At 43.0% G+C, this 25,247-nt stretch overlaps 1 protein-coding gene and 1 long non-coding RNA gene across 6 annotated transcripts in view; one reads left to right on the plus strand and one right to left on the minus strand.

Annotated features, from left to right (window-relative positions):
- The window catches only part of GAN (gigaxonin), a 28,633-nt gene extending 20,115 nt beyond the window's left edge, over positions 1 to 8,518 (plus strand). For all 5 annotated transcript variants that reach the window (XM_068203101.1, XM_068203103.1, XM_068203104.1 and 2 more), the window contains 2 exons: positions 5,153 to 5,262; positions 6,017 to 8,518. In XM_068203101.1, the coding sequence (XP_068059202.1) occupies positions 5,153 to 5,262; positions 6,017 to 6,198 (292 nt within the window). In that variant the 3' untranslated portion in view covers positions 6,199 to 8,518. The remainder of the gene's footprint in view (positions 1 to 5,152; positions 5,263 to 6,016) is intronic.
- Positions 8,519 to 17,156: 8,638 nt separating this feature from the next.
- On the minus strand, positions 17,157 to 22,130 carry LOC137481383 (uncharacterized). The gene is made up of 2 exons (XR_011003472.1): positions 20,150 to 22,130; positions 17,157 to 20,009 (listed from the first exon to the last, which is right to left on the minus strand). It is a non-coding gene; the product is annotated as an uncharacterized lncRNA (long non-coding RNA).
- Between the last annotated feature and the right edge of the window lie 3,117 nt (positions 22,131 to 25,247).

The raw sequence follows: 25,247 nt of genomic DNA on the forward strand, positions 1-25,247 counted from the left end.
AAGCTTGGTTCCTCCAGTGACTTTTTTTCTTGCATATAACTGTAAATTGGATTATTCTTCTTTCATTAATTAAGTTTTAGAAAGACTTTGTGGTCAGATGTTTCAAGGCTTGTTGACAAGTGAAGGAGATTAGCATGTCTTTATTAGAAGATCAAGACTGATTTATGACAGTGACCTGTATAAAAGGACACAAAAATAGAACAGTAGATGTAAATTCATTACTTAATTTTCTTGCAAGATATGGTTGTAAAGAGACTTTAATTTCTGTATGAAGAGGTCTTCTCTGTTGTTCAAAGTGATGTCTAAACTAGCTATAATCAAATGAAGCTGAAGAAAAACAGCCTTTAAATTGGTTAAAAGAAGCAGAAAGATAGAGGGGCTGTTGCTGCTGATGCTCCCTTAGTGTTTGCCAGCCTTCTGCAGGCTGGGAAAATGGTAGAAGCTTATTAATGTTTTGCAAGAGGTCTTTGAAAGGTAAAGAACTGTGGAAAGAAGTGCTCCCCTCTATCCTACTTGCTATTTTCAGCTGATTTACTTGAAATATTTCCAGCCTGATTCTGTTCTTGAGGAGGTCATGATTCCTCAGCGGTGGCTGCAAACCTGTTGCACTGGTTGATGCAGGTTGGGCTTCCACGCGGTGGAGTTTGGGGAGCTGGGAGGCCCCAGCCTGGGTGCTGCAGGTGAGGCCGTGGTGCCATCTGCTGACTGCAGCACCCGCGGCTGCCACACTGGGATGGGTTTGTGTCTTTGCTCGGTGGCGTGCCCCAGGCCTTGCAGGATTCCAGTGCAACAGTGGTAAAACTGCAGCTGCCCAACTGCTCTGAGTGCTGGCTGTGTGGTGCGAGGGCTGGCACGGGGCAGGGAGGCAGCAGAGGTGACTGATGGAGCTGATGGAGGAGGCACATGGGGAGGGCAGCTGAGATACCAGACTTTGCCTTTCTGCTCTGCCACCGCCCAGCCTGAGCTTAGAAATTTAATTCAGCATGAACCTGCAGGCAGGGCACAAGTTGTGGGCGTTTCTGTGGAGACTGGGGACCAGGGAAGGCTGGGATGGTGGCAGCTGCTGCCTGGGGATGGTGCTCCCAGGGTTTGGAAGGTCCCAGCTCAGCCCAGGGGTGTGCTGTAGCCAGAAGAGGGTGCAGTGTCTCTGTGTTACATTCCAGCAATCAGCTCCAGGGTCTGTCAGTTATCCCAAGTTTCAGTACCCTCAGAGATCTGTGTAGCAGGTCAATTCTAGCAGTCTCAAACCAAAATTCACAGTGACTTTTTAAAAAGTTACTTGCCAATGTTGCATACTTTGTAATGAGCTGTGGGCTTTTCCAGCTGTTTTTAAGTGGAGAACTCCATTATGTTCACTTTCTCTGTGGATGCAGAGAGCTGTCTGGACTGTGAGTTCAGCTGTGGGATGGTGTTGTTTCTGGGGTACGTGCAGCAGTGCACACCTGTGTCATTGCACAAATTTCCACACGTGCCTCAGGCCTCATTGCCAGAGCACAGGGTCGAGCATCATGCCAGGCACCCAGAGCCCAAGTGTCTGTGTTGCAGGTTTTACTCCAGAGTGAATGTCTAAGGATGTACTCACATCAGTATATAAACATATTAATTCATGTAAGCTGCCATAATTCTGGCTTGAATTGGATTAAAGGACTGGACTTGTTTAATATTGTTTACTTTGACAGTAACTTACTCCAAAATAACTCACAGTGCAGAGTCTTTCAAAATTGTTATTCTTAGCCATGACGCAGACTTTTCAAAGACTGGGGATATGCTGAGATCTTCAAAAAAATAAACATTGAGACTCCTGTTAAGCTGTGCTGTATAAACAAGTAATAGAATAAATGAAGTGAGACAAAATAGTAGCATCCACATGAAATGTGAACAGGGTAATGTAGGAAATAATTCTCATACTTGAAGTGCTGCTGTAAGTGAGATTTTTCAATTAATAAATCAGTTTTGTCAGGCTGTCTTTAGAGTCATGTGCATGAGTGGATTTAAGTGAACCCAAAGATAGAAAAAGCTGTATGTCAGACTGCAGGGTTTTTGCAGGATGTAGATTTTTTTTTCAAAGGCTATAGATTGAGCTTTGTGTGCATTGTATCCTGTTTTTTTAAATATCGATCAAGCTAAAAACAGATTTAATTAATGTGAAAATGGAAGATGGAAATGTGAAGGTATCCTTCACCCAGTGATCCAGTGTTGCTCTACTCCATAAAAAGCAGGAAGTCTTAAATACATACTCAAGACCTTGATGGGTCAGACTTTCTAGCAGAGTTCATAATTTATAATACACTTTTTGCGCCGTGTAGGTGAGTGGAGAATTGGATGATGTCTGTACACACTCAAGTTTTTTTCTTTTCAATGTGGATGGTTGGAAATATTTAATACAGCCCAAACTGACTTCAGGATTCTTTGCAAGATCTGCTGGTATATGGCCACTGCTGCCTTTCCCTGGTGGTCTGTAAGTGGCGTAGGATTTCTTCCTTCTTCTCATGATTCAAAAAGGAATTATGAAAATTTGCAGGTACTAAGGGGGATAAAAGTGAGAGAGAATTTTCAGCAGCAGTACTTTGGTAAAATATCCTTTACAATGTTCTTTTTGCTACTGGAACATTATGAAAATAAGAAAGAGCTTTCCAGTAGCATAAAACTAGTGAACTAAATAGTCTTGTAACATAGTATGTGTAATTAGCAACATTCTTCCAGTCACTGTGCAGGAATTTCATTAAAAGCAAATGTTTATGCAAATGTAATGAGAACACTGATTGATGGCACTGTCAGATGAGAGGAACATGGATTTTCATTCATTTCCAAGCTTCCTTTCTCAGCTGGGGTGATCTTGAGGTGACGTGTCTGGAATATGTTGGCTCTGTATCACATCTTTATTTACTTCCCACTTGGAAATAAAGCAGTTACCCCCACCCCACTCACCAACTACAGCAGTGTGGATGGATCATTTTGTTTGTCTCACTTTAAGACTGAAAGAAATCAAGATTCTTTCCTTTCTTTGTTTAAATTGGGTGGAAGCCTGTTCCAGTTTCAGAGCCATCACTTCTGCCCGTGGTCGCAGCAGGACTTGCCTTCCCCCTGCTCCTCTTGGACTTGGTTTGAGTGGAGCCATCCCAGGGAAGTACGCAAGAGTTCTGTTCCAAGGACTGTTTTCAAATTCCTGAAGATTGTGAATTTTTGGTCATGGTGTTTTTTCCATACTGTTCAAACAGCAGGCACAACCCACATTAAGCTGGAGCTTAGTCAAATTCTGATGAAACATGACCCCTTGCCCTTCCTGTCTTTGTTCCTTCCTAGTTTTAACTGCTAAAGCTGCTGTGAGTGTTCCTGAAAAGTGGTGCCTGTTTTTTAAAGCATACATGTTGAGAAAGCCTGAGGATGAATTTTCACAAGCTGCTACAGAAACTTTAATACTGTCCTTTGGTGGTGCACAGTAGGAAAATGCTTGGGTCTCACCCTGTGGGTTTAGGTTTTTCTATTTCAACTCCAAAACCCAGAGTATCTGGTGCAGATAAGCTCCTGATTTGAGTTTTTTCCCTTCTTTAACCTGGTCCTATAGTTAGAATTAAAAACCAAATAAAATCCAGTACTTTCTTCTGCATTTCTCTGCCACTTACTCAGTTTTCAGAATTTTAGGTCACTTGCTGCTAAAAAGCAGTGAAAATACTGTGCCCTTCTCCTTCCCTAGTAAGGGAAGGAAGCTAATGAAATATGGTGCAAGTTGTTTTGACCTGTGAGAGTTTCTGAACCAGTGTAGAGAACTTCTCCTTTTCTCTCCTTAGTACATCTCTCCTCCTCTGTGACAGCTACAAACCATTTCCTTGCATTGCGCAGAATGTTAATCCTTCATTGTACAGCACAGGCAAAATAATGGACAGCTAATCCTTTCATTTGCCCTTTAAAAATTGATTTCTGTCTCCAAGATAATTGATATGGAGCAGCATCTCCTTCAGTGCCAGAAAAGTGGTTTACTTCTGAATCAAGAGTTCAGATAATGCAGAATTTTCAAAGATCAGCAGTATCTGGGAGGGCATTTTCTAACTTTTTCAAATTAACCTGGTATGGCTGTGAAAATATATGGGATGATTTTCAAAGGTTTCTCAGACCTTCATGTTCTTTGTAAATTATTTAATGAAAAGTGTAAGAGCAGTCCCCTAAATTGGCCTTAATTTGTACATGTCAGGGTCTGTGTGTGGTAACTGTGACAGCATCTGCAAAGATGCAGCAGGATTTTGTAGGAATTTGTTTCAGAACCACAGAGAGGATGCTGATAACTCTTGGGACCTCTTTATAAACCAGCATCCCACGTGAATGAGGAGTGCATCCCCACCTGTTTTCCAAAGGCTTCAACAAGGAAAACTGCTTTTCACTTGGTGGAAGGATCAGGCTGATGTAGTGTTGAAATGAGCCTGTGCTTACAGTGAACACAGGGGAGTTGTAAGATTAGTGTAGGAGCTGGAAAGGGATTGAAAAGAGCCTGATATGAAATTGGAAAGGTCTGTGGCAATTCCAGATAAAGGACATTTCTTTTCCAAATTCCATTACCACTTTGATTTCCAGTCTTCGATCCCTTGTTTGAAGTTAAGCATTGCCAAGTGCTGCATTCTTCATAGCAGGCAGGGATTTGTTGTTCCTGATAAAGCACTAATAAAGAAGTTGAAGAATTATATGGGGGAGACACTGCTTAATAACAAGGTTCTGCTATAGCAATTTGTTTTTTCCCTTACTATGGATCATTAAAACTTATATGTGTTTATTTTAAAGACAATTTAAAGACTATTTTTAAAACTGCCTAAAATTTTCTCTGTAAGGAAGATTAACTGGCATAGTTGGCTCTAACATGCCTGCTCTCTTCCAGAAGGTCACACTGTGTGGCTGCAAGAGTAATTTATTATATGTAGATTACTAAGATGAGTGGAGAAATTCTGAAATTAAGTAACTTCAGAATACAGCAGTACTAGTTGCTTTTCCTGGCTGGGAGAAACCAGGACTATCCCAAACTATACAATGCTCTCTTTACATAACAAATTAATATGTACATTCTGCTTTTGAAGCAAAGATTACAGCTGCAAAAAGACTCTGGATTTTTTTTTTAAATGTGCTCTACTAAAAATCAAATCTTGTTTTTTAATTGTTGTTTTTACAGGTGGATTTATCTAAATGACCAGAACCTATGTATTCCAACTAGCTCTTCTTTTGTGTATGGAGCTGTGCCCATCGGAGCCAGCATATACGTGATCGGAGATCTCGATACAGGTCAGAGCCAGGACTAAAAACCTCTTTATGCTCATTTCCTGCCAATATTTTGAATACTTGGCACTGATTAGACTGAACATTTTAAGAATAAGAGGCTGGGACACTGCTCTGTCACTGTGGGTCAGGGGGATTATGGGATTATGCTGGACATACACACAGGCTGGTTTTGGACTTGTTCAGTAACAAGTTCAGTGCCATGAGCATTGTCTTGATTTGGTTGATTAGTTTGAAGACCACAAGAGATCAAGACTAAGAGTGTGTTACTGCTTTTATCTAAGAAGACCTGTTTAGTGCCTGAGGTTGTAGCACCTGTCTTTGCAGTGGGAAACAGGCAATTCTGCATTCTAGGGGCATTGTCCAGTGGTTCATATGGATGTGATAGTGACTCTTGGCTCTCAGTCCCAATCAAATAGATGTGTGCTATCAAACATACTCAATTTGCAGCTGCCAGTGTCTGGCCACACTCTGTAAAAGAGATTTGGAACTTTGGTGGCCATGTGTACCTATATGAGTGTGTAGCAGGGCTTCCTCCAAAATATAAGCAATCAAAATTCCAAATTTGTTGGGTTTAAGTAGATCTGAAATGTCATAGTAGTTCCTTTTTGACAGTAATTTCAACCACCCATTCAGACACTGATTTGTGTTCCGGTGCATGCTCTCGTTCACGTATTTGCCTTACTAGAGCTTAAACACTTAAACGTGGTGGCAGCTGCAATGAGTTTTTAGCATTTCCTCTCTTTTTTCGTTAATTCAGGTACAAACTATGACTATGTTAGGGAATTTAAGAGAAGCACGGGCACCTGGCAGCGCACGAAGCCGCTGTTCCCCTCAGACCTGCGCCGGACGGGCTGCGCAGCGCTGCGGATCGCCAACTGCAAACTCTTCCGGCTGCAGCTGCAGCAGGGATTGTTCCGCATCCGCGTACCTTCTCCGTGATCCGTGTGCTGCCAGGGGAGGAGACTGGAAGAGTTCTGTGCAGTCCACCATAATCTAGCTCTATTTAAAGGAAAAGCTGAGAAATTACAGCTGAAAATTACACTGTATGCTGTGCTTTGGTATGGTAACTGTTTTTGTTTTAAATGCTTACAAAGCTTGAGTCTCAGTACTTGTTTCGGGAACAAATAACTTAAGTACACATTAAAGAGGAGAGAAGGGGGAAAATAAAAGGGGAGATCAAGGAAACACCTTCAGTCATAACCGTTTGGAGTTTAAACACTGTTATTGAAGGAGGATTTTTGTGTGTGAAACTGGTGGGAATCAGTTTCCTTTGGTGAAGCTTATTGCAAAGCAAAAAAAAAGCTTTCAGGTGCATTTCCCCTGCGGGGAACTGATACGAATCCATGTGCTATCTGGAACTGGATAGCTGTAATACACAGAAGCTACATGATAACCAACCTCCCTGGTGTGCTGCTGTTGGAGCCTGAGGCCACAGGAGGTGTTGGTCGTTGCACCTTTTATTTCTAGTCCTTTCTCAAAAGATAAGGTCTGTGCCTAAAAAATGGTGGAGGTGTGTACATATGGTTTTTCATTCATTGGCAACGGTTTCATTCTGACAAATATTTTTAATATATATAAAATGGACTAATCTGAAATGGATACACCCCAGAAAATGGATACAGTACACCACAAAGAAGTAAACAGTTTTCTCCTACGCTGTCATTCGAGTAGCCTGATGAACTGGTCTGCAGGTGGGTGGCATGCGCTTCTGGGTGGGCTTTGGTGACTGTTTTCCTTGAAGTGAAAAGGGAAGGCATGTTTGGAACAGTTAGTGATGATTGCTGCTTTTCGTAAGAGCAAAAGGACAAACTAAATAGATTGTGTTCCTTTTTACTTCAGATTGCTTGCAAGCTAAGAATGGTTTTTAACACTGAGGATTGTAGAAAGGTGCATTTTATGTCTCTTTACAACAAAGGTGAAATATGACAAGGTTATATTTATTTTGCAAAAAACGTGGGATTTAGATTAAGAGTTAAGGAAAATTTGTACAGTGACTTTAAATTGGGATCAAAAGTTGGTTTTTTAATGATTTCTGTGCTACAGTACAGTCTTGTTTACTGCTGTCTGACTTTGAAAGCTGGGTTTTATGGTGTGGTTATAGTGAAGAACTTAGTATCTTGCATTTTATTTCTTACTAAGCCTTGTTCACATCAGTAGTGATATTTAATTGACTTTTGTTTGTAGTCAAGATCAGCTGGTAGAACAGTTTTACCTCAATTTTTGATTTCATTGTTGTTGTGATGGGTGGGACATAACCTGTATTTATTTAAAAGGAATAAAATGGGAGAGATGGAAAACAGAAATAATACCCCCTGCCCTTCAGAAAAAGAGACTTTGTACAACCAGTATTATAACTACATACAAGACTATCCACTCTGCAACTTTGTGGACCTCAGACAAGCCAAACTCTGCCCTCAGTTGTGCTAGTGTAAACCCTCGTCATCTTTACTGAAATAATTTTACATATGTTGAAATATAATCCCAAACTAGTTCAAAATATTGGTATTTCATTAAAAAGTCCTTAAAGAGCCATTCTGAGACTTCCTTCTGCTCAGTCCTTCCATAGCACTGATGTGGGGTTGGAATTACTCTGATTACTGAGCAGAGGACTGTGGGAGGGTGGGGAAAAGGGCAGCAGCCAACCCATTGACCTTTTTTTTATTTTTATTTTTTACAATGCTGAAGTGCTGCAAAACTTGAACTATATACATCGATTTTCTGACCTATATTAGTTGCCATATTAAAAAGTTTATATATTTATGCATTGCAGTAAACTTGGTGTGTGTATATATGTCTTTAGATTTTAAATTTATATATAATGCTTTACCACAGAAATGTGAACCACTATTTCCATCCTTGGCTGGCTTGTGAAATAAATCAAGTGCTGTTAGTTATGTAAAACTTCCCCTTTTTGAAAAATCTTACATAGATCAATTTTTTTTCCTCAGACAAAGTGTCAAGATCCCATATTCAAAAGTGATGAATGTTCCTAAGTTTCTCTTTCACGTTGAGCTCAGTTTTCTAAGTGGCTTGGAAAACTTCAGAAAATGTTATTCAGAATATTGCCAGCTGCTATCTCCCGAGTCCCTGTAGCTTCCCAGTACACTTGAGGGCATTCAGCATCCAGAAAATGTAAGTGATAAATGCACATGATAAATCCAAGTAAATACTCTAGCAGTGTTTTGCAGTTCAAGTTACTGAACCAAATGTTTACACTTAGAGTAGGATTAACACTAGGTGTTCTTAGTTTTTTTTTTTTTTTAAAGAAAACATAAATCAAACAAACAAACCTGCTGGTGATTGGAGCGTGTTGCAAATGCACTCAGTGAGATTTGACCAAGAAGTTTAAACCTCTGTACCTGAACCAGTCACAAACTGAATTTCTGAGCACACTGTACTCGTGTCACGTTCCATGTGGCTGGGGACCAAGTCTCTAGGGATGCTCTCCAGGGGTTTGGGGTGCGTGCTCAAGATTTAGGCACTCCTGAGATGTCAAAACTGGTTTCCTTGGCATTGCCTAAGGGGATGGGACCATTCCCCATCTGCATTGTCTGTGGGACTGATCCAGGAGCTGTTCTAGCCTCTGTGTGTGCAGGAGGGAAGGGATGTGTCTTCCTGTCTGTCTGTCCAGCTCTGATCTGTGAGTGCATCCCTTGGATTGTGCAATAACCAGGTTCAATTTCCCTCTGAATTTGGAGCAAGGCTTTGAAGCCAAGGCTCCCCTTTCTGCAGAGATTGTACCAGTGATGGTCTAGGAGTGAAGAGGCAGAGCTCACCTCTGACTTCTCTTTCTCTTTACTGAGGGCTGGTTGACGTCAGAAGGGGAGGGAGGCTGTGATGGTACCAGAGGTGCTGAGAGGAGAGAGGTCACCAGTTTGCTGAGTGTTGAATGTGCAAACATCTGTAGATTGAACTGGGTTCACTGGTAAATGCCACCACTCAGCTGTCCCTGCTGTCCTGGCACTGTGTACCGCTGCACATGATGGCTGAACCACATGAGAAACAACCCAGGAGTTTTTCTGAGTTGCAGTCCAGGGGTTTTAGGTGGTTTGGCAGCTTAGAAACTTGTTTAAGTTGTCCTTGCTTAGCACAGTGGCCTTAATTCCTCCCAGCTCATGAGCTGACACTGACATTCAGCCAGGTCCTCCACAGGTGACTGTTTGAATGTGTGTCCTGGCCAGCTGTCCGTGCAGGATGAGGACTGGCTGGGCCACCTTGAGCTTGAGGCACTTGGGCTGGGCCTCTGCATCCATTTTCCTTTCCCTGGTGAGGAATTGGACCAACCCCAGCTACTGAAATCAGAAAATCACCAAATACCGGGTAGGAATTGTGGAAGATGGGATGAGTGGTGGCTTTTTTCTCCCCTTACTCCATCTCTTCCCACAGTTCACCCAAGAAGAGTTTTTTCCCTTTTTTCATGTGCCACAGATAATTTTGGAAAAATTTTGGAATTGTCAGTTTTAGGGGAAAAGTTGGGTAAAAGGTATATGCTACTATAAGCACACAGCAGTGTCCTTTGTGCTTGTTTTACACTTGTAGCCTTGTGGCTGCTCTGCACAGCAGAGAGAGATTACAGAAGCAAAGGTGTAAAGTGCTGTTGCTCTCATAAAATAAATCCCTTGAGTTTCTGAGGGAGGCACATGCCTGGCCTGGCTCTGTTCCTTACCTGGCCTTGACAGATGCTCGTATTCCTAAAGAGTCAGGGTTGGATTTCAGATCCTCTCCCTTGCTGGTTTTATACTTGAAGAAGAGGCATCCTGAAGAGTCTTCTGTTTTGCTGTACCATAGCGAGGTCTGGTTGTCCTTAGATATTTTGTCAGCTAATCCTTAAATTTTAGTTGAAATTTTAGTGAATTGTGAAAGTGCTGTGTCAGCCCAGCTGCTTCTGGTCAAGTGGAATTTCTGTAGCTTTGAAGCTACTTCATCTTTAAATTGAAGGCAAATTAATACAAAATTACACAAAAGGACAGAGGTAAATCTGAAACCAGAAGAAGCTCAAAATCAGCTCACTGATAGCTGTGGGCAGGCTGTGTCCCTGGTGTTTGACTGCACAGCACGTGCCTGGCACACAGCCTGCCTTCAGGAGCAGAGATCTTGATGAAAATAAGAGGTTTTTATCAAAGCTACTGAACCGCCTGGCTTAGGAACTCCCCCTCCAGAACACACCAGGCAGCTTGGTTGCTTTGCAATATTTCTGGTGCCTGCATGACTCAGTAAAATGCACAAGTACAGGACTGAGGGGTCTGGGGAGGTTTTCCCCTGTTTTAACTGCAGTTTCTCTGTGCAGGGGCTCTGCTACTATGCATGTGCCATGCAGACCGGAGGATGCAATAACAAGTCCAAGTTGTTACAAGTGCCAAACTTTTGGGTTCTTCTGTGTATAACAATAATTCAACTGCTCTACTAAAATACAGATATGCTTAAAATTCACTGTGTTCCAAAAAAGAGCAGTGGTTCTTTTTTTTTTAATGAATGCTATTGAAAGCAACATAAATCTAAGGGGTTTTTTTTTAAATACTGTTCTGCATGTTTGTGTTACTCTTCACAGCTGCGTTGCCATCATACTCCATGTGATGCATATGAACACTTTACTCTTTATTAGAACACTGGTGCCATGCAAGTATATAATAAAGGCAGCTGACAACAGGCTTTAGTATTTAAAATTATAACTGTTTAGATTAAGTGCAATTTGTTTGCATTTATCGACCTGCAGAATGAAACTGTGCCTCGGGAAATGTGGCTGTGCCCTGGGACACGGGCAGACTGAGCATTGTAACTAAGGTGTGGTTTGCTGCCACTCACAGCAATGCTTTCCAAGGAATTATATTTAATTTAGTGTTAAATGGATCTTTTCTGCCTCTAATTTAGCACTGAGGATTTGAGGGTTGTGTTCTCTTTAGCTCTTTGGAGTACTTAAACGGCTACTTCAGGTGGGTGGGAGGGGTGTTAATTGCATCCGTGTTTGTAGAAGCTGCTATTTCCATCTTCCCAAAGGAGTATTTCCTTTTCCCGTTCAGGACTGAGTACAGGCCTGTGTTTCAGTCGTCACTGCTGCAGCCTTTTGACATTTGCCATTTCTGATGCTCTTCCTTGTTTTTTCTTGGAGCTGTGTTTCCAGGGCACATGGTCTGTGAGAGAAAAGCACGGGGCATGGGAAGGTGAGCCAGTAAAAGCTGAAGGCAGTGGGGTTTGGGGGAAACTGCTCATTTTAGCGGGGGTCACCTCTGTGTGCTCTGAAGTTTATTAATAAGTTTGGCACCTGATCTCCATCATCCTTATGGGTTTTTTTTTTTTCCTTTTTTTCCCTGGGAAATTCCTTGTTGTAGGAAGGATTGCAGCCAGGGTTTAAGGTGACACCTCTGACCAGCCATGCCCAGTGTGACTCTGCAGTCTGACTGCTGCTGTGCTCCAGCAATCAATTCTCTCAAATTTTTGATTAATAGGTTACCTAAAAACATAGACAAAAGCCATTCAGCTAGATAAACACCTGCTCAAAAGGATTAAGGGTAACAAGAGAATTCAACTATGAGCTACTACCAACAGGTGATTATGTTGAATATTTATTGGTGATACAAAATCTGACTAATATTTTTTTTAATTACTTATTCTAGGTAGCTGCTTTTTAGTTATAAAAGTATTTGCAATACATAAAGGACTTACATAGAATAATATTTGGAGATTATTGGAAATAATCTATTGAAATATCTTGAGAAATGAGCTGGAAGATTGGAGCTTTTCAATGGAAAAAGGTTAAATCTTGATGCCCAGCAGTTTTGCAGGGTTTCTGTGAGCAGAGAACACCTGCCACAGCACTTCAGTATGTGAAGCTGCTCAATGCCACTGCCTACCTGTGCCCTTGAATTTGCATCATGAAATGAGGCTGTTCTGAGCCCTGGTAAAAGCTGATGGGTCTGATTACAATAATAGAAAGAAACATACCCTATGTAATTAGTGTTACTTTATTGATAAAACATGAAATTAATTGCTTTTTTAATACTGGGTGTTTTTGACTGACCACCTTAGGCACTTATTTAATTTTTTTTTAATTTATTTGACTTTCCTCCATTTCTTTTGAGTTAATGCTGAGACAACCTCAGTTTTTGTCGAGGGCAAGTTTCTTTTATCTATAGTTCTAAACCCTGTCAGAGCCTGACCGACCTCCTGCCACCAGCTGTGCACTTTTTTCACAAGTGTCTTTTCTGTGCGTTCTGTTATTGGGCTGCCACCTCTGCCAATTTCAGAACAGGAAAAAAAAACCTGTGGAACAAATTTGTACCCGATGAAAGCAAAAGCCATTTTGAAAAGTTTAAATTTCCATCTGCAATAGGCAGCGTGCTACAAAAACCTGATCCTTGGCTGGGCTTGAGGTTCTCTCCCGAATGACCTCACATGCAAAAGCTGTGGGTTTTATTAATCTGCTTTATTAATTTACAAATGATAGCAGGAAAGCATTATCATACCTGTCATTTGTTTCACTGTTTTTATGTCTTAAAAAGCAAAGCCTGCTTATCTGAGTGAATAAAGCAGTACACAGGGGTATCTGCTGAGGTGATCAAGTTAAACACAGCTGACATTCTGTAAAGCTCTTGCTATAGTTTCTTTCTGAAGGGAAGCCAGGGAGTGCCCTCTTAAGAAATACTTTCAAACCCTTTCAGAGCTGGTCTTAAACTAGTCCAAAGGACTCCTTTGGGCTGCTTAGAGAACATGAAGTCTGTTCTAGCTTTTGTTTGCTTGGGGAAACACCTGTTAAGTCAATTTTAAGCTTTTTTTTTTTAATCCTTGATTTCCAAAACCTGAGTGGTTTGCTTCTTGCAATTGAAACATGTTTGTATTTAAGGGTCTGAGAGTGCATTTTGCAATGCATGGTGAGTGTTCTGCCCTATCTTGGTTACATGATGTAAACAGCAAGCTGTGTTCTGGGGGGCTCCTGGAAGCTCCTTTACAGTGCTGAGGGGTGGAGAAGGTTCAGTACGAGATTCTCCTTACACTGCACAAGCCTTGCTGTGAGTGTCAGATGGAGCAAGAGGCTGGGTTTGGTACAGAATTCATGGAATTGCCACCACTGACTTCCCTCAGTGTTTGGACCCCAAAGCCCATCGGGGCAGGTCCCGGGTGTTCCATGCACGATGTTTCCTCTGGCCTCAGCTGTTTTCTCTTTTGCTGTTATTAACAGGATTTTGCTTGCACTCTCCCTCTGAACACATGGCCTGTGCCCATGGGCCTGGGAGCACAACTCCTGTGGGTCAGAGGGTGGCCACACCAACTTGCTCTCTGTGGCTTTTGCACATCTCTGCACATCAGGGTGTGTGGGGACAGTGCTTAGTACACAGTGAAATAACTTTTCATGGAGCTTGTAAAACTGATGCCCACAGGTCAGAGATCACCTGAACGCCTGTAAGCAAACCTGCAGGTAGAGCAGGTGTAGCCCAGTCCCTCATGTGTGTCGCTGTGCCTGGAAGTCTGGCGCCTTGTCCTGGGGGGAAAAGCCCCTACTCCCAGCTACCTCATTTTTTCTTTCTTTGCACTTTGTCAAATATTTTTTGTTTTGTTTTGAATTGCTTTTTGTCCTTCAATTAAAAAAAACTTAAAAGCAGACAAGAAGCAGGACAGAATGGTACCATTGCCCAAGGACAGTTTAATTTCATTTTAAATTAATGTTTCTGTACAAAAAGACCAAGGTTGACCTGCAGCTGCTGTAAAAAGTAAATAAAAATTTCTATTACTTGATAGTAACTATTATACTTGGAAATGAGAGTAGCAATTGAAAGGCTGTCCTGATGATTTTTAAATAGGAAGAGATCTGTTTAAAAAATAGAGGTCTCTGCTCTTTTAAGGACAGATCAGATAGTTTTCTCTCTGCCTCTACTCTGCTCTCACTGTTTTGCCTGTGAACTTGATACATTATCTCAATAGAGAGATTCACTGATTTTTCTGTAATGTCTAATTAGATATTTTCCTGTGGAGTTCCCCATTTAATCACCTGCAGAGGAAAAACTGTACAAATCAACACCCACCTTCCATACCTGAACTTATGTCATTGACCATTTCTTTGTGATCTTCAGGTATGTGGGATTTTGCTTAGATTGAAAAAGTTTTTTAAAAAATATCTTTTCTTCTGCTCCTAAAGGTGCTATTTTGACATAGTTTTGAATTCCTTACACTGTGCTTGACTTCTAAAAGTACCAATATAAGCTGGTAATCAGCTTGTGTTTGTTCTGTGGAGTTTTTCTTTGAGTATTCAATCTCTATCTTGAAAAGCATCCCTTTTCATAAAGACAGCTTCCAAACTGTCAAAGGCCTTAATAATACAAAATGTAATGGGAAAATGCTCCCTTTTTCCTTTCTTTGTAAAGGTAAAAACCAAGAAATGCTTCATGGAGAATATGTTCCTCTAAAATTTTGAGGAGCAGCTCATACTAACTTTGAATTCAATGTAGCAAACGTTTTAGTAGCCTTGCACAAATAGTAGGGGTGAAACAAGGAGCTATTCATTAACTCTGCAGACTATACCAATTAGCTGCTAATTCCAGAGCCTTCCATTAGCATCATGGTGGCTATTCCATAAATATTAATCTTCCCAGGCTTGGTCCCAGGACGTGGCTGTGTGCCTGGGACACGCTGACCCACGTGGCTGGCAGATCACTGGGATGTTGTGCCCAGTGTAGGGTTTGTCTCAGACCCCTCCTGCTCAGCCCCCCAGGGTTTGGTGCTCAGGAGGAAGGAGGAGGGAAGCTCCAAGTGCTGCCATTGCAGTGACATTGGCTTGGGCACTCCGAGGAGAGGCGCTTGTAGACACAAGCCATGGAGGAGAGAGCTCAATCTTAGTCCTGCATAGGAACTTTGTTGCTGTCCTTTTTATGCTGTCTTTATTTTTGTTTGATCAGTATCTGGTTTAGTTTAGGCATTTGGTAACACTGCTACAGGAAGGTTTTTCTTTCTCTGAAGCACATAAAGTCCTACTCCTGCCCTGTCTGAAGCAGCAGGAAGGATCAAGGGTTGATGTTTGAATTTGTCCCATCTCCAGACAGAAGGTTATTTATTGTCTTCTCGTAGGCCCTGCAGTCCCGGTACAGTAGCATTTCTCAGTCATGTTAATCTAACAGCCCTTTAGCCTTTTGAAAAGAGTCCAGAGACTGCCTTGTCCTTCTCCTTCACACATTGGGTGCTGCCCTCTGGACCATCCGAACTCACCCAGGCTGTCACTGCAGAGGAGCCACCGGTTGGTGGCCTCACAGGAGTATCTGTGTTACCTGCAGTGCTTCTGAAAAACAGCTGATAAATGAGGGGCCATGGAGAAACTCTACTGAGTTTGCAAATTCCTGATCCTCTCTTGCTAGGGAAGGCTGAGGAGCAGCATCATTCCTTGCCTTGGAGCTGCTCCCTGCTGCACAGGTAAGGATGAGTCCACACTGTCCCTTATGATATAAAGATTTATGGGCTGTTATAGGAGATCTGCTATTTTGCATTTGTTATATTTAAATCTGAAACTTCTGGAGCTATGGAACTGTGGGTTCTATATCTATGTCTGCAGTGTAGAACCACAGGTACTGGCCTAAAGAGCTTCTGGCCTTGGGGAGCTTCTGGCCACCGGCACTTTTTTTGAGAAACCAGAGACGTGAAACTGCATCCCAGTTCGTGTGCCCAATGCTTCATAATCCAGAGTGGGACCCTGATAAGCTGGAACTGTTTTACATTTACCTTCAGAAGGAAAAACTAAAATTTCTTCACATGAGATGCTCTATCTTCAGAGTTTTCCCTTAATAAACCATATTTATTGAGTTCCATTAATCTTGTGGGATTGGGTTAAAGAAATGAATATGTGTTATAAGAATGATAACTAGTGTACTTAGTCTGACTTTGTACAGTACAAATACTCTCTTTATCTTAAGAGAATGAAACAACTATTGAATAATCCAATTATGATATCTGTAGTCCATGAACCAAGTAATAGGAGGGTGTTGGAATGTGATGTCACATTGCGGCCATTCTCCTAAAGGTTCAATGTTCTGTCAAATCTAAGATCTTGATAATTACCATGAAGCTGTCCTGCTCTGACTCCTGTATTACAGATGTGGTTACTGTTATAGACTTTTCACGTGTGTAGTGTTCTGTGGGTCCTTCTGTGCTTTGTGTGGGAATGGAGTTTTAGCTGTTATGTGTCCACCCCAAAATCTTTAGAAATTAATTAATTAATCATTTGGGGGCAGGGTTTGGAATGCTCTGATCAGAGTATGTTGAGTTACTTCTGTTTAAAACAGGGAAAAATAAGACATAAATGCTCTTTGACCTCAATCAAACTATGCAATACAGCACACCAGAGAGCTGAATTCCTTGTGATACAGAAGTGCAGCTCCTGTGTCCTTCCAAACCCAGTCCTTGGTCCAAGGTTAGGAGAGCTTGTACTCAATGGCTGCCCAAGAATCTCATATCCAGATCAACTCTAGTTCACTGCTTTTGCTCCTGCTCCCTTGCCTGACCCAGCAGTTTAGCCAGGTCAGGTTGTTGGGTGTTTTGGCTCGGAATGATGTGATCTCCATGTGTGTCCCTCCTGTTGTCCCATGGTGTTGTCAACTGGACACCAGTGTGGCTTTACCCTCTGGGGCCACTCCACCACGTTTGCACCTCCCTGCCCTAGAGCATGTCATGTGTTTGGGGGTTGCTGTGCCCCCTGGGTTGGCATTGTCTTGCTTTCCCTGTGTCAGTCAGTTGTGGATCTGGTGCTTACAGTAAAGAATCCCTGTGATGTCTCCAATCAGTCCAAGTACGTTTTCATTTCTGCCGCTTCTGTGTGGGTTTGGCTTTTTTGCTTCTGTTGCAATTCAGCGATAAATGCCCATGTGGTCAGGACTGCTGGTAAAGGTTCTTTGTTCTCACATTGCTTCATTTTTCCAATGAAATTTGTTCCTTGTGTTCCTCTTCTTCCCCCTGTTAAAAAACGGGTACAGTTTTTCCTGGTTCTGCCTCCTGTGAGGAGCTCTCCTCTCCCAGGTGATCGTGAATTCTTCATTTCCTTAACCCACCCTCAGTACAGTTTCTGCCTCCTAATCCCCTTTACTATTCCGTCTCTCTTTAATTCAGATTGACCTCGATATCTTTCTCTGATTCCAAAGAGGGATTTTGGTGCATAGCCTGGGAGACAAGCAGGAAAGCTCTCTCTGTGTACATCCATTCCCTCCCCAGCACACGCAGTGTGAGGGGCTCAGCCTGTTCCATTCCCTCCCCCAGGTTTTTCCTAGTGCTAAGCAGACCACAGGCTGAAGCCATTTCTTATTTCTTTTGGTAACTGAAAATATTAGGAGATTTTCTTCTTCAGAAATAGCCACTGCAGATGAGCAGCTGGCATGAGAGAGGGTTGTTATGCTTCCATATTCAGTATTTTTAATTGAGGAACAAATAATTTATTTTGGGGGAAAATGTAAATTTTTTTGTATTTGTACGTCAAAGTGGCCTTTATAGGAAAAGCACATAAAATATTTAGATTAAAATTGCTTAGTTGTGTAATTTCAGTGGGGATTTTTGTATTGACAGGGTTTCTATGCATTTTTCAAAATATACTTGCTGTTTTGTGTTAGAATTATTGGAAATCTTTTAAAAAACATGTATTACCACATTTTCCATGGTTGATCCCTTTACTATCATTCCTTTTGAATACTAAAAAGATTTTAATTAACCCTGTAAATTAATTTTCCCCACAAATATTTGCATTAAGTCAATATAATGAGTTATAGCATGGGTATGTAGCTTTAAGGAAATAAGCCTAGTAGTGCAGCTTAATTCTGGAGAGATGTGTTTGCAGAAGGGTGGTACGGCAGTGTTTCAATTGCACTTCAAACACTAAATTAGGAAATTAAGTTGTTGCTGTACCTCACTAGGGTTTTATTAAACCATGTCCATCCTGTATTGTTTACACTTTAGCATTATTTAACTATGTATTATTTGTGCAGTTTGCAGTTCTCTGTTCTGTCAGGATTATGTGAACGTTAACAGATAGGGAAAGTTCTGGAGTGCGTGGTGTCCTCGTGGGTTTGACGTGACTTTGGGGAGGGAGGAGAGAGGAAATTTAGATCCATTAGTGTATTTTTCCATTGAATTATGTACACGTTTTCATATTAGATGAGACTGAATAACTGAAGTTACAATTGAACTGTGAGTAAAATCAGTGGTTTGGGGGTGGGGGAAATGAAGGGGTTGCAGAACTTCAGGCAAAAACCCTTTAGTTGCACTGTGGTACGACTGCCCTGACTGCCTGTGCAAAGCATAGCCCGAGGGGACACATCAGACCTATCCATTTTTCTGGTTTTACTTTCTCTTCTCGAGGTGTTGCTGCAAGGTTTGCTAAGTAGGACCTTCCCAGGAATGTCTATCAACTGAGACTTGAGTTTTATAATTTTATGTTTGTAGTTTTAATTTTTGTTCTTGTTTGTGTTTCTTAGGAGATCCCTCATGTTCACAGGTTAGTGTAAGTGCAGGCTTTCAGGTGTAGCACCAAATGAGCGTTTCATGCAACCATGCAATCTGTAATTGAAAAAAAAAGTGCAATTCTAATGGTATTTTGACCCATTGCTGAAACACTGGGTTTTGCAATTGAACAAACTCAAAAACTGAAAACACTCTGTGTCTTCATTAGATGTCTTGAAGGTGAAGCAAAAGGCAGTTACTCCAGTTGTACCCATGATAATTTGGTATTTTTTTAAATAGTTTTATGGTCTGTTTTTAGAAAAACACTAATTTCTTGGTTTACTTTAGTTGCCATAAATTGCCCAGTGCAGAGTCTGGTCCACCTCCATTCATTTATTTTCATGGAGTAGTTGCACAAAAACTGGTAACAGCAAAGTAGGAAAGCTCTTTGGTTATTCACCAGTAGCTTCCCTTGCAGAATTGCTTTGTGGCTCACACATGTTATGAAAAGGGACATGGGAATTTTCCTGGATTCAGTAGCACTCACTTTGTTTACGTGTTCAGGAGAACATTGGGTGACTAAAGGGAGGCTCCCTTTTTAAAGTATTTGACTTGTGCTTTGAGGACTTAGTTGCCACTGTGCAAATTGTGCTGTAATATTGTACCAAGGATCAGTGAAAGTGTTTTATCTTTTTTAATGTCGTTTGTATTTGACCGGGTTTTATAAATGTAAGAAAACAGAGTGTTGTATTTTGATCTGAAATTTGCGTATGGTAAAAGTAACTTTGCTTTATGTATCGGAGGTTTGTTCAGAACTTGAATCATTTTATAGAAGGGTACAGACCAAAATTAATTGTCTTAAAGGTGTTTAATAAATTAACCAAATAAAACATTGATTGTTTGAAAACTTGTTAACTGCACCTTCTGCTTTTTTTTTAATTTTAAAAGGAAGAACGTACTTCAAGATTTTCTCTCAAGGTCTTACAAAAAGTGAAAAAAAAAAGAAGTAGATTTTATAAATATCATCTCCCATGAGTTATCTGTTTTATTATTAAACATTCCAACATGCCAGAAGTTTAATCAAAGGGGAAAACCCAAAGGAAATAAAGGGAGGAGGAAAGGCAATGAGGAAATGACGGGGGGTGGGACCAGTCCCTCCCTGGCTCTGCCCAGGCAGTAAATGCTTGTTGTTGCTGGGCCGTGGATGTTGTCAGTGGCCACCCCAGGAAAAATGGGACTGGGAAGGAGTTTCTGCTCACCTGGAAAAGCTCTTGTGGTTGTTTCAAGGTGTCCATTCTCCCCAGCAGTCACCTTCAGTCGTCCCCTTCATAAATACTGCTCTTCCATGTGACCTTTCAAAGCGGAGGAGAAAAATATGTGAAGCATAACTGCTCCCAAGGGCAGGTACAAACAGCTCCTTCCAGGGCTGCCTGATATTCCGACCCTTGGCTGTGTCACAGCGTGCAGACGCAACCCCTGCAAGTTCACAGACCTGCACATTTTTAAGATGCCAAGCAGCTGCAACTCCAGTTGAGCAATATTCTACCTCCGTGCTGTGCTGCTGCCTGCATTGGGTTACTGGCATTGGGGTACCTTGCCTCTGCTGGGGCTGCCTCCCCTGGGTTTGATCTTCAGGAAAATACCCAGAGCTCTTTCTACCATTTCCTAAACAAAAGGACTGAGGCAAGGCCAAATGTGAGGTAGGAGTCAAGGAAAAGCTGGGGTTTGGGGCAGATTGGGCAAGGGGAGTGAAGAGGGAAGGCAGTAGCACAGCTTCAAAGCAGAGTGCAGAAACCAGGTGCTGCAAATAAATGTTCTAAAAGAGATGATGGGAACTAGGACAGAAAAATTAATATTTGTACCATAATTCCCTTTCCTTACTTAGTTCCACAACCATACCAAGGTCCAGGACTGCCAGCCAGGTTGGTGCAGGGAGCCTGAGGCCTCCAGTGTAAACACAGACTGATGATAAGGAATCTCGTGTTGATTTACCCTTGTTGCTGGTGTTCCTATGGTTATGGCTGTGTAGATGAGCTCTGCCATATCTCCCCTGTCTTACTGAGTCTTGGAAACAAAGACAGGAGGGTGAACTTGGATTTATCTTTATTCCACAGCCTGGAATCCTAACAGAAAAGGAAGAGGGCTGCTGCCTGGTTTCCTTTACCTCTTATGCACAGAGGTGATATAACTTTTGAAGTTCCCATTTCTGCCTCTTTTTAACCCCTCAAATTCTTTTTCCTTAAATCTCACAGGAGAAATCCAGAACTGGTTCCTCAAACGGGATTTTCAGCTGAAGCTCTTGATGCCTGGGAGCAAGGCCTCTCTGTGCCTCCTTAACTGCAAGATACTTGCCAAGAAGGCAAAGTATTAAGTTTACGCAACTGGACTTGTGACTCTGGTGATTTGTTTCACAGGGAGTCACAGTTGTTCACCAGCTTCTACCTCAGCCTGAGAAAGGAGTGTCCCATCAGCTTTCTCCTGGCAGGAATATGCTAGGAGAGGCATGCAGTTGGCAAATGATCCCTGCAGGTTGGAGCTGCTGTAGAGGCATCTGGGTGTGTGAGCAGCCCCAGCTTTGCTAAGCCAGGCTCTTCCCAGGGCTGGTGCCTCCTTGGTATGAGGTGGCATTTGTGTCCTTTGCACAGCCCAAGTTTTGGAGCCATCTTTCAACAGGCTGAGTTTTCCCGGTGAAGAACAGGCTTCTGGCCTTCAGAATCTCAAATAAAGCAGCCAGACCCTGCTGTTCACTAAGCTCCATTTTACTGAGTTGTCCCTTTGCATAATGATCACTGGAAACAGGAAAATTAACAGAAGAATTAATTGCTGTTCAGAATTCAGTACAACCCATAACTTTTTGTCTGGAAGCAGCTGTAAAGTCAGAAAATTAATGCAGGGTCCATGGGGTCTTGGTACAAGTCATTTGAGCTGAATGTTTTTGCCATTCCACAGATTTCTCTGCTCCAGGTGAAGCCACTGGCAGCAGGATCAGAGCTGTTACTTTTGCTTTTTCCCGAGTGCGTTTGGGTGCGCACATGCCAAGCTCTGTCACGTGTGGCCTCTAAGGAATCATGAACCCCAACACTGTGGGCTGGGCTGAAGGAGTTGGCTAATGGAGAATTTACGGTAAGAGCAAAATGTATTTTTAACCACCAGGATATGCTTATCGTCAGGAAAGGGCAAGCAGCACTCCTATCTCTCCAGGGAAGGGGAAGTGTTGAACGTGACTTTTTTTTCCAACTCCTTTTCAAACTCTGAAAGGGTTTTTTTTTTCTTGCTGAGACATGTCATTGGATTAAATCAGGGAGTTACACAGACATCAATCCTGGGTCACAGGTGAAAAATATTAAATGCCAGGCATGCAGTGTTTTTCCATTGCATGTGATGTACGTTCAGGAAAGACCTTTGGAAAGAGTGCTTTGAAATGAGTCCATTTTGCGTTTCAAAATACACCAAGAGCCCGTCCAGAAGCTTTTAATTTTGTAGGACAGCTTTGATGTTTGCTGTGTTGAAGAGGAAAGCAGATTCTCCTCCTTGTACCCCACCCTGTGCCTCTGGAACAAGCAGCACATCAGGTGCCTGCGATCGTGGGCTGCTTTTTGGCTTGGGGTGCTTTGCTCAGAAGGGGCCTGGACACGTTCCCTTGTTTGTCACCGTGCCTGCTCGGACTCTGCCACCCAGGAGAGCACCCAGGGATGCCTGTCCCCTTGTTTGTCACCGTGCCTGCTCGGACTCTGCCACCCAGGAGAGCACCCAGGGATGCCTGTCCCCTTGTTTGTCACCGTGCCTGTCTGGACTCTGCCACCCAGGGGAGCACCCAGGGATGCCTGTCCCCTTGTTTGTCACCGTGCCTGTCTGGACTCTGCCACCCAGGAGAGCACCCAGGGATGCCTGTCCCCTTGTTTGTCACCCAGGGATGCCTGTCCCCTTGTTTGTCACCGTGCCTGTCTGGACTCTGCCACCCAGGAGAGCACCCCGGGACGGCTCCCGAAGCGAGTCCAGGCTTCACGTTACCAGCAGCAGCTGGTAATCTGCCATTTCCCATTGCCCATTTTCCACAGCCGGCGCTGCTCTCCCTTTCCATAATCCCGCCCCGGCACCAGGAAAGCCTTTGAAGGAGACACCGCGATTTGCTCGCAGGACACAGCAACGATGCCTTTCAGGCCACCTAGGCAGGAGGGGCTTGGCTGATCCTGTAAATACCTGCTTGCCTGTTTTAGTCAGCAGCTGGAGTCACAAAGGAAAGAGACGCTTTGAAATGCTAAAAGCTGCCTGACCAAAGAGACGGGCTGAGGGTGTTCCCACCCTGCCCCGTTCCATTCCCACGTGCGCTGCCCACCCCCTCCAAACCAGTCTCGCCTGTCCTCCCGCTGTGTCCTCATCAGCTGCCGGGCCTCCCTCTCCCCCTTCTCCCCGCTCCCCGCTGCCCGTCCTGGGGGAAGGTGTTGGGAGTCCTTACAGCTCCGATTTAAAAGCCCACGCACAGAAACAATGGCGCAGAGCGAGGCGGCCGGGCAGCGGTTCAGCGAGGCCCAGCGGGCCCTCCTTCCAGCTCGCCTCGGTTTTTCCCTCAGCGCTGGAGGCCGCGGCCCGGCAGGACGGGGAGGGGAGGCTGGGCTGTGCTGCTGCTCCCCGCGGAGGGGCCGGCTGGCTTTGTCCCGCATTTGTGCCCTTGCTGTGGCTGTGTGGAAGGGTGAATCACGGCAGCCGGGGCAGAGGGAGGCGCGCCCCGGGGACGGCACCCTCAGCCTGGGGAAGGGCCTATCTGTCGCCATCAGCTGCCCGTGGAGCTGAGGGCAATGCTCTCCTCTGCGAAGGGCTTGGGCTTCAGGTGGGGTGACTCTTCGCCTCTTGCTATCTGTGCTTCAGCAGGTTTCGCTGATTTGTAATTAAATCTCCTTTCATGTTGGTTTTAATTGCCTTCTCGGTTCCCCATACTACAGAGTAATGCTGAAGAATCCATTTTTAGCCTTTCAATTAATCTCCTCCTCATTTCAGCTGCGTCTGTGCTTTTCTCCTCGCTGTAGTAGTGTGAAATATTCAGGGAGAAATGTGAAATTCCCTCATCTGAAAGTCGTGTACCACATCTTACAGCTTGGCAGGAGGCACGGGAATGTTCCTGGCTCTACCTGCTTTGAAGAGCAAACAAAGGAAAGCTGCAAGCACCACGGTGTCTGGTCTTGGCAGATGCTTTGGAGACCAGCCCATTTTCATGGAAATTAGGTTGTTGCTATTAGTTTATTTTTTTTTTCTCCTGACCTGAGCGATTCCTCGATTCCTGGATCACTTTTCCATTTTCATGAAGCAGTTTGTGAATCACATACATGTAAAACGAAGGAGTTAGCAAATACTGCTTCCCTTTGGTGTGTGGTAATCCTGCCTTCTCCGTTCATAACTGCTCTCTGGAATTTTCCATCTTAATATGAATATTTCAATGAAAGGTAACAAAGCAAGCCCCTCACTACCTTGTACTTGTTAAAAGACAACAGAAAGTCGTGAAAGCTAAAATGAAAACAAAACTGGTTTGCAGTGCGTAACCCCCATGTTAAGCAATGAGAGAGCAAAGGGCTGAGGAAGAACATTCAGAGAGAAACCCTTCAGGTGTGAGTAGTGGTGAAGGTTAAACAGTCCCTGCTCAGAGAGGTGTGCTGGACTCACTCCTTGGTAGAGGTGCAACACTGTGCCATTGTAGCATTCTCCTGTGTTGGAAAAGTGGCTTTAAACACAGACATGTTGCACTTGTCTCCATTTGGAGATGTAGCCTCAGGATCAAGTGCACCACAACTCAGTTCAATGTTTACACCTTTTCTCAGCTTTTTTCTTTATGCCGAATGGTGTTTTATTTTTTTTCTATAATCCAATCTGTTCCTTGGAGCTGATGTAATTAAAATGGCACCACCCTCAGACCCTGCTCTGAGATGACAGATGCTCCTTGGATTTGTTTTTCTTTGTACAAACACAATGTTATAAAGGTCCTAAAGATTAACTTTTTCTTGCCTAAATAGATGCTGAGAATAACTTAGGGGTAACATAGCTGTTGCCTACTTTATCCTTGAGTTTGAAAAGAAAGGTATAATATTATTTCAAATTTTTTCATATCTGTAGAAGTGAATTTGAGCGAGAAGTCTTCTCTGTTTCCACTTTTTCAGTCTCATTGGTGGTGTGGTGAGAGAACATCTTCCTACAGGATTTCCCTGGTACAGTCAGTTCTCTGGATGTGCTTTGAATTTGTGGTTAAATGGAGAGATGTCCTCTCTTTCTCTATGACTGCATTTAACCATTGGGAGAAGACAGTTACTGAGTTGGAGAACATTAGAATGATGTTGTTTACTAGAGGAAACAACCATCATAGCAGCCACAGGCATCTCTATCCCTTTGTTGGGTTCAGAGAAATTGGGAAGGAAGGAATATTCCACAAAATTTCTTGGGCTGAATCAACACCGTGTTTCCAACATATGATGCCAGTGTCACTCTTGGGGCAGACCCTGGATTATGAGCAGCACTAAAATGGCAAAGTAAGGCCCCAATCCAACAAATATATAGAGCTCTCCTTAGGCTTTTATTTGCAAAGTCTTTGCTCTGACATTGTGAGG

Source organism: Anomalospiza imberbis, chromosome 12, assembly GCF_031753505.1.
Source record: "Anomalospiza imberbis isolate Cuckoo-Finch-1a 21T00152 chromosome 12, ASM3175350v1, whole genome shotgun sequence".
NCBI lineage: Eukaryota > Metazoa > Chordata > Aves > Passeriformes > Viduidae > Anomalospiza > Anomalospiza imberbis.